General features: G+C 36.4%; 1 protein-coding gene across 2 annotated transcripts in view; it reads left to right on the top strand.

The window, feature by feature from the left end:
* LRRK2 (leucine rich repeat kinase 2) overlaps positions 1–13,178 on the top strand; it is a 62,754-nt gene that overhangs the window by 12,810 nt on the left and 36,766 nt on the right. The window contains exons 8-19 of one of the 2 annotated variants that reach the window (XM_068166712.1): positions 1,046–1,165; positions 1,621–1,745; positions 2,148–2,227; positions 2,984–3,090; positions 4,807–4,936; positions 6,093–6,217; positions 7,601–7,734; positions 8,941–9,085; positions 9,395–9,534; positions 10,695–10,823; positions 10,911–11,081; positions 12,754–13,009. In XM_068166712.1, coding sequence (XP_068022813.1) covers positions 1,046–1,165; positions 1,621–1,745; positions 2,148–2,227; positions 2,984–3,090; positions 4,807–4,936; positions 6,093–6,217; positions 7,601–7,734; positions 8,941–9,085; positions 9,395–9,534; positions 10,695–10,823; positions 10,911–11,081; positions 12,754–13,009 — 1,662 coding nt within the window. Of the gene's footprint in view, positions 1–1,045; positions 1,166–1,620; positions 1,746–2,147; positions 2,228–2,983; positions 3,091–4,294; positions 4,937–6,092; positions 6,218–7,600; positions 7,735–8,940; positions 9,086–9,394; positions 9,535–10,694; positions 10,824–10,910; positions 11,082–12,753; positions 13,010–13,178 lie in introns of those variants that run through there. The other variant, XM_068166721.1, reaches the window with a different exon arrangement.

A 13,178-nucleotide genomic window follows, 5' to 3' on the forward strand; every position in this document is an offset into this window, starting at 1 on the left:
GCCAGCCACAAGTCCAACAGAATTACCCCTCACAGCCTAAAGTTATTAATTTTGTAAGGTAAGCAGTGTATTTGCACAAACATATAATTTCCATCAAAGTACAGCAAGAAGCAACAATGATGATACAGTGTGACCACACTACTACGTGGTAAGAGGCAAAATATTGTTTCTAGTTGGACTTGTAATAGGTGATAAGACCAGGGTTTTAGAAGAATGATGACTCTGGAAAGGACTTGCCTTGAAGTGTGTTCTTAAACATTCTGTGTACTCGGCCTAGTTGAAATGAATCATAAAATACTGGGAGAGATACATACTTGGTGATTGTATGTAGTCAGTACCTAAAGGACTCAGATCCAGCTTTTCTTCTGCTCACAATGACATTTTTGATGCTTCTTAAACCCTTGCCTCATCTGAAGGGTTTGAGAAATACTGATACAGGTCTTTCAGTGTGACTCACTGTATTATTTTGTGCATGATACTTTTACAACAAGCAGGAAAGTTCTCTTCATTTGCTTTCTTTTTGCAGAATTCTCTATATTCAACCTATAATATAGAATAAAGTACAGCTTATAATAAAATTTATGTTTTAAAGATATTGTTCACCAAAGGTAATTCTACTATTTTAGAATGTACATACTCAGTATATGTAAAAATGACCTTGATTTCTTTAATGGGGGGATCAAAAACCAGAGAGCAAACCAGGGTTAAACCACTTGGATTGACAGGATAAATTAAACCATTGCAGGAATTTAAAACCAGGACTGTGTTTTCTTCCTGGCAGGAAGTCTGCAAGTCAGACCCTGACAGTATGTTTCTTACTCTGATGACAATGTGCAAAAAAACAAATTACAAAGAACCTGGATCCCAAGTGCTTTCCATCTTTGACCCCTCCTTTCCACAAATAAAACATTGTTGTGTTAAGTCCTGTAATAAGAAATCTAACATTTACTACAAAGTGTGCACATTGTGTGCTGAGGAATTTGTTAAATGCACGTAAAACTCTAGATACATGTTTGTATTCACTTAATATCTTATGTATTTTCAGGAAACTTTTTCAATATCCTTGTATTACATAAGGTTCCAGAAGTTATTGTGAAGGCTGTTAAAACCTATTCTGAAAATGCAAAGTTACAAGCTGCAGGTCTCAGTTGTTTAGCTCTTCTAAGTGAGTACCTCTCTTCCTAAATAGATAAATAAGTTGCTTCATTTATCTGTCCACTTGTTCATTTCCTGTAATCATTTTGAACCTCATTTCTTCAACATGAAAGCTTTGGTAAGGACAGATTTGACAGAGCAAGATTTCCTACATGCTTACAGTTTGTTTTACTATGACATGGCTGTGTTTGTATCACAGTGTTCAGAGCTGGTAAGTTATGTTGACAGCATTGACTGACCTGTAACTGTGTACCTAATTTACTGCACTATAATTGTTTGAAACCTTAAAGGCATTTTTCAAACCTGTCATAGAGTTTATGTCAAAAAACTTCTTTATTCCCAGAAAAGTATAATCCTCCCACTGATTTTTGCACATAGGCAGTGTGCACCTCCTCCATGACTACAGGAACATTAATGTTTTGTTTTCAAAACAGGAATTTATTGTAAATATTTTTCTATTTCAAGCTGAAACAATATTCTTAAACCGAGATTTAGAGGAAAGAAAAGAGGAGGAGGAGGAAGAAAAGTTATGCTGGTTGGAACCATGTTACAGAGCGTTAGAACTGCACCGAAAAAACACAGATGTGCTGGTGAGAATTTCTGTATGATGTGGGTATGGGAAGACTGCATTTTGCATTAAGTAAAATATTTAGCAACATCACTCTGTTCCATACATCGTTGAGCAAACAAGGCCTTTAGGACTAGATTAAATTTAGATTAAATTTCCTTTTCTATTATTGTTCACTTCAGCTGATTTCTGTTACTCCTTTGGATCAGATGTAGGTAGTTAAGATGAGACTTGTTACTTAGAGCCTTTGGCTGGCTGTAATTTCATGTAGCTCCACTGCATACTTTTTTGTTTCTTCAGAAATAGCCTTGTACCTTTGTCATGAACTGAAAAATAGTCAAAATATTTAATTTTTTTCATGTATTTTTAATATTTTACGGGCATATTTTCTTAATCCTTTTGCCTCCTCTTGGTTTGTATTTAGGAGGCTGCGTGCTGGTCTTTGAAAAATCTGTTTCTGTATCAGCACAACCTTCATGAGAAGATTGGAGATGGAGATAATCAGTCAGTATTAATATCTTATATTTTTGTAAAATAAAAAAGAAATCCTACTCTGTTGTGCTATTTGGGGTCTCATGTTTCAATTATTTCTAGTTTTCTTTCTTGTTTTTTAATATATGATGAAATGCATGGTGGTCAACAACAGTTGAGAAAGCACACTTTCCAACAAAGAAGTTAACCTTGACTCAGGCAAAATCACTGGTGTTTACTAATAAAGGGTCAGATGCAGTCTAATAGAGCTGATTTTTACAGTTCACAAGGAATTTCTTCTCTGATTGCAACAAGTATAGAGAGGATTAAGACCAGCAAACCTAGAGAAGATCTAGTATGTAACAAGTATGGAAATGTGTTCATTTTTCCACAGATGAGATGTAAGGGCATAGTGGAGGGGGTGCTGCCTCATCAGGGAGAATCATGTGTGGATGACACCCAGGCTTCCATTTTACTTAAACTATTCCTCAGAATGGGCTTTAAATTTTAATCATTCAAATTTTAGTAAGCCTGTTTTGTACACCTAGACCTCAAAGCACTTGGAAAGCATGGTTCCAAGTGAATTCAATGAGATTCAGAGTAGGCTAATATGCATAGTTTGCAAAGGAATTTTTGTCAGCTGCTGCTCTGGAATCCTATTACAAGAGCCAGGCATATCATCTGAGAATGTAACTGTCACTTACTGCCTTTCTATGAAACTGCATTACAGTTATTTTATAACTTCTGTAATATGGTCAATGTGCAGTGATTTGTTTCTCTCTCTGAAAGGTTCCCAATAGACAGAGCAGTGATGCTTTCCATGCTGATGCACTCCTCTTCAAAAGAAGTGTTTCAGGCAGCTGCTAGTACCTTGGCAATTTTGACACAACAAAATGGTAAGGGAATTTCATTATTCTCACTTTCTAACTCGACAGAAAGCTATTGCTGTAATGGTAAAGTATATTTAGTGTGCTGCTGTATAAATACAATATTACTTATGATTAGAATATTATGCAAATGTATTTAGTAGGAAATTTATTCCTTGTTAAGAAGTTATTGTTGGCTAATATCAAACAGAATGTGGAAGCAAAGAGCTCTTGGCCAGTCTGTGTTGCAACTGTGGGTTGGGGCTTTTTTTAATCAGGAGACATGAAAAGGGTGCGTTCTTTTTGTATGCTTGTTTAAATATTTATCATATGTTTGAATTTCATCAAGAACCGCATTTGTTGACGAAATCACGTAAGGATTACAGCCAAACAAATGCCACTTTCTTGCTTAACACAGGATTTGAGCAGTACAACTGCCTTCAGTGAATCAAATCATGTGTAGAAAGTTAAACATGTGCGTAACAGTTTTCCAAATTGCTGCATTGTGTCCCACTGTGCATTGCAGATTCTGATTGTGTCCCTAACATTTTTCAGTTTGCAGACCCCTCAAAATTTTTCAGTGGAGATATGCATCCCTGGTTTGAGTATTTAGACCTACTGACTGTTGGCCTGCTTTTATTAGATACCTTTCCCAGAACCCTTTGAAATGGTTATGGAAGTGGTTTGTAGTTGTTTGTTTGCACATTGAAACCCACTGGCTAGGTAGCAGGAAAAAGACTCGCAGTTAATTACCATTCTTTAGGTGAAAAAACATTGCTTTATCACTAGGTTACAGAGCAATCCAAGTAAGGAAAGCTGAACCATGGAAAGGTCTTAGAGTTATTTTTATATAGCTATATCAATAAATAGATCTCATAAATGTATTCTTACTGTTATCATGTATTATACTACGTGCTTTCATAAAATGTTGCTGACAAGGGGGCTTCTGATTTCCTTTGGAAATTTAAAGCAACATGGCTTATTCTTTTTTTTGTTTTGTTTCCCCCCCCCCAAGTGAACGTGCTTACCCCAGAAATGATAGCCATGAGGAAGTGTAGGAAAACCTTCTGACACAAGGCAATATTGCTTGAATTAACCATTTGAAGTGGATGTACTCTGCTGGTGGTGACAAGTGTTCATGGTAGTTACCATGATAACACCGAATATTTTTTATAGTGTTCTGAGCTGTATTGGTTACTGTTACAGCTACAATGTGGTTTTGGCTATTAAAAAAAAATTAATTAACAAAGAAAATAGTGAATAAATACAACTTTATTTTTTCAAGCCTTATTTTGCAGGTTAAAAGGCTTTTTGAAAGTTTTAAATTCTAGCTTTCCTCCATGGTCACAGAGTGCAGATAAGAGGGAAAAAAATACACATTTTTCAAAAATATACATTTTTGAAAACAAAAGTAAATATTGTAAATTTTTTTAAATCCTTCTTCTCTTAGGTTAATTTTATGTAAGTAAAAAATAGCAAATGTATTTAAACTTGATATGCATTTGGGTATTATAATGCTTTTGATTAAGCTATGCAAGCAGAAGTTGGCTTCTGCTCGTATTGTTTTGCAATCTAATTTTTACTTCTATACTGTAATATAAACTGTTATATTTCTGTACTATATTTGGTGAGGAAAAATATTTTTTAAAATGGTGGAGGGGGAAAGATAGCAGTTCTGTTGGGTTTGAGAAATACACATAAACAAAGAGATTAACTTACAGGATGCTTGCTGTTTTGTGTTTGTAGTAAATATTAGGAAGACACTTCTGGCTAAAGGCATACACATGAATGTTTTGGATATAATGAGGAAACATCCACATTCTCCTGAAGTGGCTGAAGGTGCCTGCAGAGTTTTGAATCATGTTTTCAAGGGAAGGTAATATACTTAGAAAATATGTGGCCACTTCCAAAGTGTAGGTTTGTGAGAGTCAGTACTGTAAATGAATTACATTTAAATTACTGACTTTTTCACTGGTATTAAAACTTCCCACAGGCTGACAGTCCTGTTCAAGACCCTGAATTTTGTAAGCCCTGTAGTGGAGCTCCATGTGTAGAGAGCTCCATGTTCTTCTCTTTGTGAGTCTTGAGCAGCAAGGTTAGAAGAAACTGTCTCTAGGTAGTGTCTCCTCCTGGTAGTCACACCGATTTCCATTGAGACCTTAGAAATTCTCCACAGTATTAACTTTGTGAAAATAACATCGTGTCAATATTACTTTTGTGTTGGCTTTTGCAAATGTTCTGGAAGGACATGAGTGAACAATGAAATTTGTGTTGCATAAACACTGATAGGAACGTGATTCCAAGTGTCTTGCCAAGTTTTTCCAGTGTTGCCTGAAACCTTTATGTATACATGCTAAGCTCTCTGTGTAAAAATAACAGACTAAAGATACAATAATGAAACTTCTTATCACAGTACATTAGAGGTGGAAGGGACCTCAAGAGATCATCAGGTCCAACCCCCCTACCAAAGCAGGATCACTTGGGGTAGTCTGCACAGGAATGCATCCAGGTGGGACTCCACAACCTCTCTGGGCAGCCTGTTCCAGTGCTCTGTCACCCTCACTGTAAAGAAGTTTCACTTCATGCTGAGGTGAAATCTTCTATGTTCAAGTTTGAACCCACTGTTTCTTGTCTTATTACTGTCCATCACCGAGAAGAGCTTGGTCCCCTCCACTTGACACCCACCCCTCAGATATTTACAGGCACTGATCAGATCCCCTCTCAGTCTATGAATAATTTCATTTTATAGTGAAGAACATCTCAAAACTTCCATATACATATTGGCAGGAATACAAAGTACTATAAAATGATAGAATAAAATAACCTCTTATGTTAATTAGTGGCCTCTGGCCATGGAATAGCATGAAAATAATATATTGACTGTGATGAAGAAAAATGCCATAGTTTCATTTCTATTTCATAGCTCAAACCAGATTTAGAGTGTCCTAAAGGGTTATCACACAGTGTTAGTTAAGGCAGGAAAAATGAAAATTTGGAAATGCATTCTTTTATTTTCTAAACAATATTTTCAGTTTCCCTCATCTGGATGTAATGACAGTAGCTGTATCAGAAGTTGTAAAAGCCATGAAGAAACATGAAAAATCACTCTCTGTACAACTGGAAGCACTTCGAGTCCTTTTACACTTTATGATGCCTGGTGAGTCATCCAATAATATAATCAGTCCAGCATTATACACTAAATCAGAGAACAGAATTAGATAGCTGGGATTTAGTATTTCTTATCTAATGAAACAGCCTTTAATGGAACTTCAAAAAATTCATTTGAGTTCTGTACATAGCAGAGAATAACTTTAAGTCTTTAAGAACAGACACAGTGGAGGAAATCTTTGAGACATTGAAGGTAACAAAACAATATTCTCACTGCTGATTTCCCCTTGATTTTATCAGCTTAAAAGCTCCTTTTAAAAAATAAACAAAACCTCTTTAAAGACAATCTATGGTGGGAAAAATATGTTCTTTGTTACTTCTATATCAGCAATGGAATTTGAGTAAAGTTTTAACGTTTCTTACCAGTTTACTGCTGTATATCCTGTTTATTTTCTCTAATGTTAAGTGTGAGAGTATAGACATGGATTACTAATTTTTTTTCTTCAGAACATCTTTTTTGCAAGTATCTCTCAGCAGTTTTAGTTGAACGTTTATAAAACCAGTAAGTCTGAAACTAGTAACTTAGCTAATGTACAGACTTATTTCAGGTTTTCAGTTTCCTTCTATTCTTTGATTTATAATCCTAATGCTTTCCTTTTTTTCAATAAATGGGAGTATTGAGGCTTGATACATGTAATCCAGCATGTAGATAAGGCACTTTTTCCCCCCCTAGTGACCTAGAAATGAGACCCTTCAAAAGTGTAATCAAACAGAGTGCCAGCTGGATCTTGGAACTTGCAGGTTAATTAGGGAATAAAAAGTAATTCATGGGGAAGTTAGTAATTGGAACAAATGTGAATGCTGAAGTGACCTTTAAAGGATTTCTGAGAACTTGTTGTAGTGCCACTTGAATGCAAGTGCCAGTAAAGACAGGAAAGGTAAATCTGAAAGACCTTTCTCTATTCTTTTATTTGTACTTATCTTCCACTTAAGGATATCTGTGGGTAAAATTTAGCTTATGATATGTTGCCAAGTGAGAAAGGACAACTAATTTGTAGTTTCTTTATAATGTCTCCTTTCCAGAAGGAAGAGGCTCTCCGAAGTAGGTATCAGGAACACCAAGCTCACAAAAGTAATATGTTGCAATATACCTTAAGCAAAATTCTTTGGCATGATTTTGTATTTTCACATTAAGCAGTGAGCAAACATGTGGTGAAATCATAATTTTAAACACAATGTACTTGAACTACAATGTACATCTGGAGAGAATCCAGTTTCTAGCTACAGCATTCTGAAAATGTCACAAGATCTGAAATATCTGAGGCACTTGTGTGTTCAGTTTGATTGTTATGTTGGGTTAATAATACTGGGTTAATACTAGTGAGAATACTAAATCTGTTATTCTGAGAAAGGCTGTTTTCCATTGTTGCAGATCCAAAGAGCAAGCACCAGAATGGTTCTTCCAGCGACATGGGAGATGCTGCTTTTGCACTTACAGTAAAAGTCATTAAAAGCCAGTGTCTATTGGAGGGAACTCATTCATTGGTGCTCAGTGCTTTGAACAGGGTATAGTTAAATCTTTATTCTAAAGAATTTTGTTACTACTTTACACTTGCAATGGTGAATCACTTGTACATTTTAGTTTCACATTGATTTTTGTATTAGTTTGATAGAATTAATCTTCATTTCATTTTTCATTTGCCTTAAAGGAGAAGCTAGAACGTGAAAGTCTGAAGCAGACCCAGACAAAACAAAAAATACACTGGGTACTTCGTGCAGCAAATTAACCTTAAATCCCAGTGAGAGGAAAAGTTTAACTTCATGGCCTTCATAAGAATCACACCTCTACAAGATTTACAAGATTTGCATGACCACAATCAAAACGTAGCAATTCACAAATTTTTAGAAGTCTCTCAAGAATTTTAGGCTTGACAAATAGAAAATTTATGTCTTATGTTTGTTAAAAAGACACAGGATATAGGAAGTGAAATATTTTTTACTTCAGAATGTATTACAGTCTCTAGTGTTTTGTGACCATCCTGATTGCTTTTTGTGACCCAGCTGGTTTGCATTGTGGGGTACTACACTATCAGCCAAAAGGGCTAAAAAGTAACATTTTAATGAGAAACTAGAGAAGGAATAAGGAGGAAGATGGGTGTTACTCCACTGAAATAAATTTGCATATTTGCAAGTCACTGTGACAGTTATGCATACTTTCAGATCTAGGCCTCTTCTAGATTTCCTCCATCTAGAAGTGAGGGAATATTAGGAAGAATAACTAAATTCAAAGCTTTTAAACCTTGATGAGGTGTGGCAATACGTATGTTGCTTCATATCTTTATCTTTTCAGATTTTCAGTTGCCACTATATTTATCGCTTATGCCCATTCTCAGATAACCCCTTTTATCTTCCCTTTTAACCACAAAGGAAGTACATTTTCTCACTCTCCTTGTCCTAGCAACATGGTGGAAACTCATGAATGGTTGTACTGAATCTCTGGGGGAGGGGGGAAACCAACACTCTGCATTAGAAAACTGGCTAGAGAATTATTTTCAGAATCAAAAGTGGAAGTCTGGGGAGTTTATGAGCAGCTGAAAGGAAACATCTTTTAAATGATGTTTGTTGTTATTTCTTGCCATATCAACTAGTCTCACATGCTTTAAGAGAAACAATCACTTGTTCTTAAAGAACAAGTTTAAGAACAAGCAGCTCTTCTGTTGCCATTATAAGCAGAACAAACTTGATCTGATACTATGTCCATTTCTCCATTAGTTTATTGGAAATCCTAGCATTCAGAAATGTGGATTAAAACTACTTGCTTCTGTAGCTGAGTGTACTGGAGCACTAGAAATTTTAACCCAACAAGGTGCTACTGACACTGTGCTTCACAGCCTACAGATGTTTCCAGACGAACAAGGTAGGTAAGGTATTTTGTTAGGAGAGGGTAAATGGCATGGCAGGAGGGGTTGATTAACCACAGAAACTGTAACCTGATTATTACAGTCTTTACTACTGGATGTACTGTACTGCAAGTTACAAGGCAAGAAAAGGCTGCAGTACTGCGTAGCCCTCTGGTTCATCCACTTTGTAGTTGTGCCTGGCCCTGCAATAGCTTATGCAAATAACTTTCTAGAATATTAGTAATGAAACACTGCTTAGGTCACGGGTTTACTCCACTCAGAATGTCTGAATAATCAACATTATTAATCTTACTTTTTTCTTCTAGACATACAGTGTTTGGGTTTGAGTCTTCTACGCTCTTTGATTACAAGAAAAAGCTTGTGTATTGCAACTATGCATGTCCTGTCAGCAGTTCTGGTTTCTACGTTGCGGAGATTTAAAGAAGTCACTGAAATCCAGATGCATGTATGAGTTATTTCTGCATACAAAGATATAAGCAGAAGGCAAAACCTTAAAAACCCATTTTAATTGGTTTGGTTTGATTTTTATTGTAATTACTAGGTTGTATAAGCCTTTATTATTAAACCAATATATTTGCTGTAGAAATGGCTCTCTTGGAGAGGGATATTCAGCCCAGAATATGTAAGCATAGGTGTAGGTGTTTATCTGAGATTTCTGAGGTCTGCAAACTGGAGCAAATATCTCAGTCATGGTCCATCAATCAGTCATTCTATGACCATCTAATGAACTGTCATTATAGTAATAGAAAATAACTTTTTTCCCACACCTGTCAACAGCAATGTTTAGTGTAGGAATGCTGTGTTTAAGAAGGATATTATGGTTTACGGTGTCAGACTTTGGATCTACTTCTGGGTATGGAAGGAGAGTTCTTATTCTGCAAATGCACTTTCAGTCCTCCTTATGTGAAAGTTCTGTTTTCTGTGCTTGAGAAGCTTTCCCTGTTCCTTGCCAGTGAGATCAGCTTCCTGAGAAAATTCTGTACTTCTGTACTTTCTGTTATGAAAATATTACAAGTACAGCTTCCTTTCTTTATTGCTGTTTTTCACCCAACCCTTCCAAGTTTAGCTTAGCAACCAACATGAAATCAAAATGGGGTGGAAGTTACTTACAGTGATGTAGTCTCAGTTAGCTTTGGACAAAGAGTCTGTAATTTACCCTGTTCAGAATGGGGTAATTTTATGTTTTTGTTTAGCTTTTCAATACCCCTATAAAGTTTTTTGTTTAGCTTATATATATTTTTCATCCCCTATCCTTAGGAGGAGATTGTTTCCTCTGTACGTTTTCAGGAAATCACGAGTGTGTTTGTTGCTGTAAACAGGATGTTGTTAGATATTATGGTTCAGAATTTGGCCTTTCATAGTTCAGTTAATATCTGTTTATGCAGCTCAGCTAAGCAAGCATGAAACTCCAACTATATGAACACTGAGTCACCTGGTATTTCTGCCTTCTTTCCTCTTCTCCAATTCATGAATTACTGCATGTTTAGAAGCAAGGGGAAAAAAAATTGTGCACATCTTTTCCTTGAAATGGGATTTTGTTGCACAGCCTGTTTTCAAATGACATCACACTGTACTTATTTCAGTCTTCTTATTTTTTTTCCTTAGGGATTTCATGCAATCTTGTCAATTCTTTGCTTGTCACCTTGTTTTGCCAAGCTGCTGCTTCATGAATCATTTGACACAGTAATTTTCTACCAGATGTCTAGGTGTTTCACTGACCAACGAAATCGACAGGTATTTTCTCTCTTTTGACAGCCACAGCTGAAAATTTTTGTGTGTTCTTTTTTTAATCCTAACTGATTCTTGTGTCTTCCCATTCAGTTCCAAAGCCTGTGTTGCAAATGTTTTGCTAAAATAGCTGAAAATGATGATTTAAAAAATACGATGCTGGAAAAGGCATGTATTGAGTGTAATAGTATTATGGCTGAATGTTTGCTTCTGCTGGGAGCTGATATCAATAAGAAGACAAAGACAAACTCTTTGATTTATCAGGTAATGTATGGCAACACACAAGAGTTTTGTTGCTTTAAAATTTGTTCCTTTTTCTTTTCATGTAAAGATACGTTTAGCAGAACACAGCAGCAATACCCAGTGTAGTCGGTGAACTGGGTGGTGTTAAGCATTGCTACTCATAGTGACATCAGGCTCAGTCTCATGTTCATTAAAACACCCTTCGCTTTATTGAAGCTCCCAGTGTCTCTGTCACCTACTTTGTGTCCACACTACCAGTTCAGTTCTGACACAAGTTCACTTTAAAAGTCCACTTTTCTGATTGGTTACCTTGTTCACATGCAAACTGGAATTCAGTCAAGTACTGATTTAGCCTTAGCTTTGGAGTATTTTTTTCTGAACTAATCAGGCACAGTTGGCATCAAGCCCGTTAGAGCCCAGTCCATTAACTGATAGTCCAAATTCAGATCTTTCCAAGCTTTGTAAAGCCAAAGTATTGAGGGACCAGCAGGCAGCACTGTACATAGATAGATTTCAGTGTGCTTAGTCGCACTTTGTTCTAGACCTGCAAAGAAGACTGTTCAGAATGCCTGCCCTGGAACTGTGAATTTTTTTTACATTGTGTTACACTTAAAGATGGATATAGTCATCAGCTTCTATGCCAATTTTACTGTTCTGGTGAAGTTCTGACTTTTTAGCAATGCAGCTGAAGCAATATAATACCTTGTAATGCCTTCAATCACAGTAGTTGCAAAGAGCTTTATCCTAACAGTGGCCACATCCAGAGCATCAACTATTTGAAATACATTTATGTCTTAAATAAGGCCAGGCACATACATCCTATCTGCATTCAGCATTGCCATCAAAGAGGCTGCTCCCACCTGCCTGTGGGTGGTCCCTGCTAAATGTGAATGCCTTTAAAATTTTCGAGAAACAGTGTGTATGAGCACTTCTTCATTTTACTTCAGTGACAAAGTTTTAAATGCATTCTGAGAGAACCTCACCAATACTGCTCAAAGTAAATAGGAAGTACTTAATTTTGACAAAGCTGGCTGAGTGAATAAAGCACAGCTGTGTTTGGAATTTACCATCCATTCATGGAGTCTGAAGTAGGCAAATCAGTGTTAGCAAACCACAGTGGAAGTATTCAAGCAACTGGAAGTATTTCTGAAAAATATTTATAACATTCACATTAAATACTGCTCTGTGTAGCAGTGCAGGCTGAGATACTGGAAGGGGTAAAGCTGATGACACCCAGGAGACCTGAGTTCCCTAGCTCTAGTCAAGACTTCATGAGTCTCACTGATGTTGCTTGTTCATCTGATATCCAGATGATACGCCAAAATAAACCCCAGGTGTCTTTTTTTACATTGAACAGATAAATAAATGGAGTTGGAGTTGATCACATGCAATAACCAAACTACGTAAATTACCATTCATTTTTGACTGGAAATTGTGTGCACTTATGGCAGAAATTACAATTACAGAACTCAGGATTATGTTATATTTTGGTCAAAGATTTCAGGAAGATGGGAGCTGGTACTTGAATGTCCTATGCAGACGCGTGCTCTGAGGGATAGGGAACTATGTAATTGTAAAAGAGACATAATCATACAAGTACAATGAAAGTGAATTTGAGACAAGTCACTTAATGCAGCCCGAGCTGTTGTTGGAATGCCTTGCATGCATTATTTTAATTGCTTTTCTTTGTTAGGTTTGTGAGAAAGGAAATAATCCTGAATTGGTAGAATTGCTATTAGCCAACGGTGCTCGAGAGCAGGATGTTCGAAGTGCGTTAACTGTCAGCATAAAGAGAGGGGATAGCCAAATCATCAGCTTGCTTTTAAAGAAGCTTAGCCTTGATGTTGCCAACAGCAGTATATGTCTTGGAGGATTTGGTATTGGAAGATTAGAACCTTCCTGGCTCATTCCTTTGTTCCCAGATAAAAGTACCCCATTAAGAAAACAAAGTGAGTATATATGGAATTTACTATACAAAATGAGTTAATGTCTCTTGATGATACTCTGTAATGGTTTTTATCAAGGTCTTCTGTTGAAGATCTCTTCATGCATTCATCTGACTATAGAAGGACTGTCAAACCATGAAAACAAATCAAGATACTGGGTTTCTTTTAAGCT

The sequence above is a fragment of the Melanerpes formicivorus genome, unplaced genomic scaffold (genome assembly GCF_026170545.1).
Source record: "Melanerpes formicivorus ecotype bairdi unplaced genomic scaffold, bMelFor1.0.p_v2 SCAF_3, whole genome shotgun sequence".
NCBI lineage: Eukaryota > Metazoa > Chordata > Aves > Piciformes > Picidae > Melanerpes > Melanerpes formicivorus.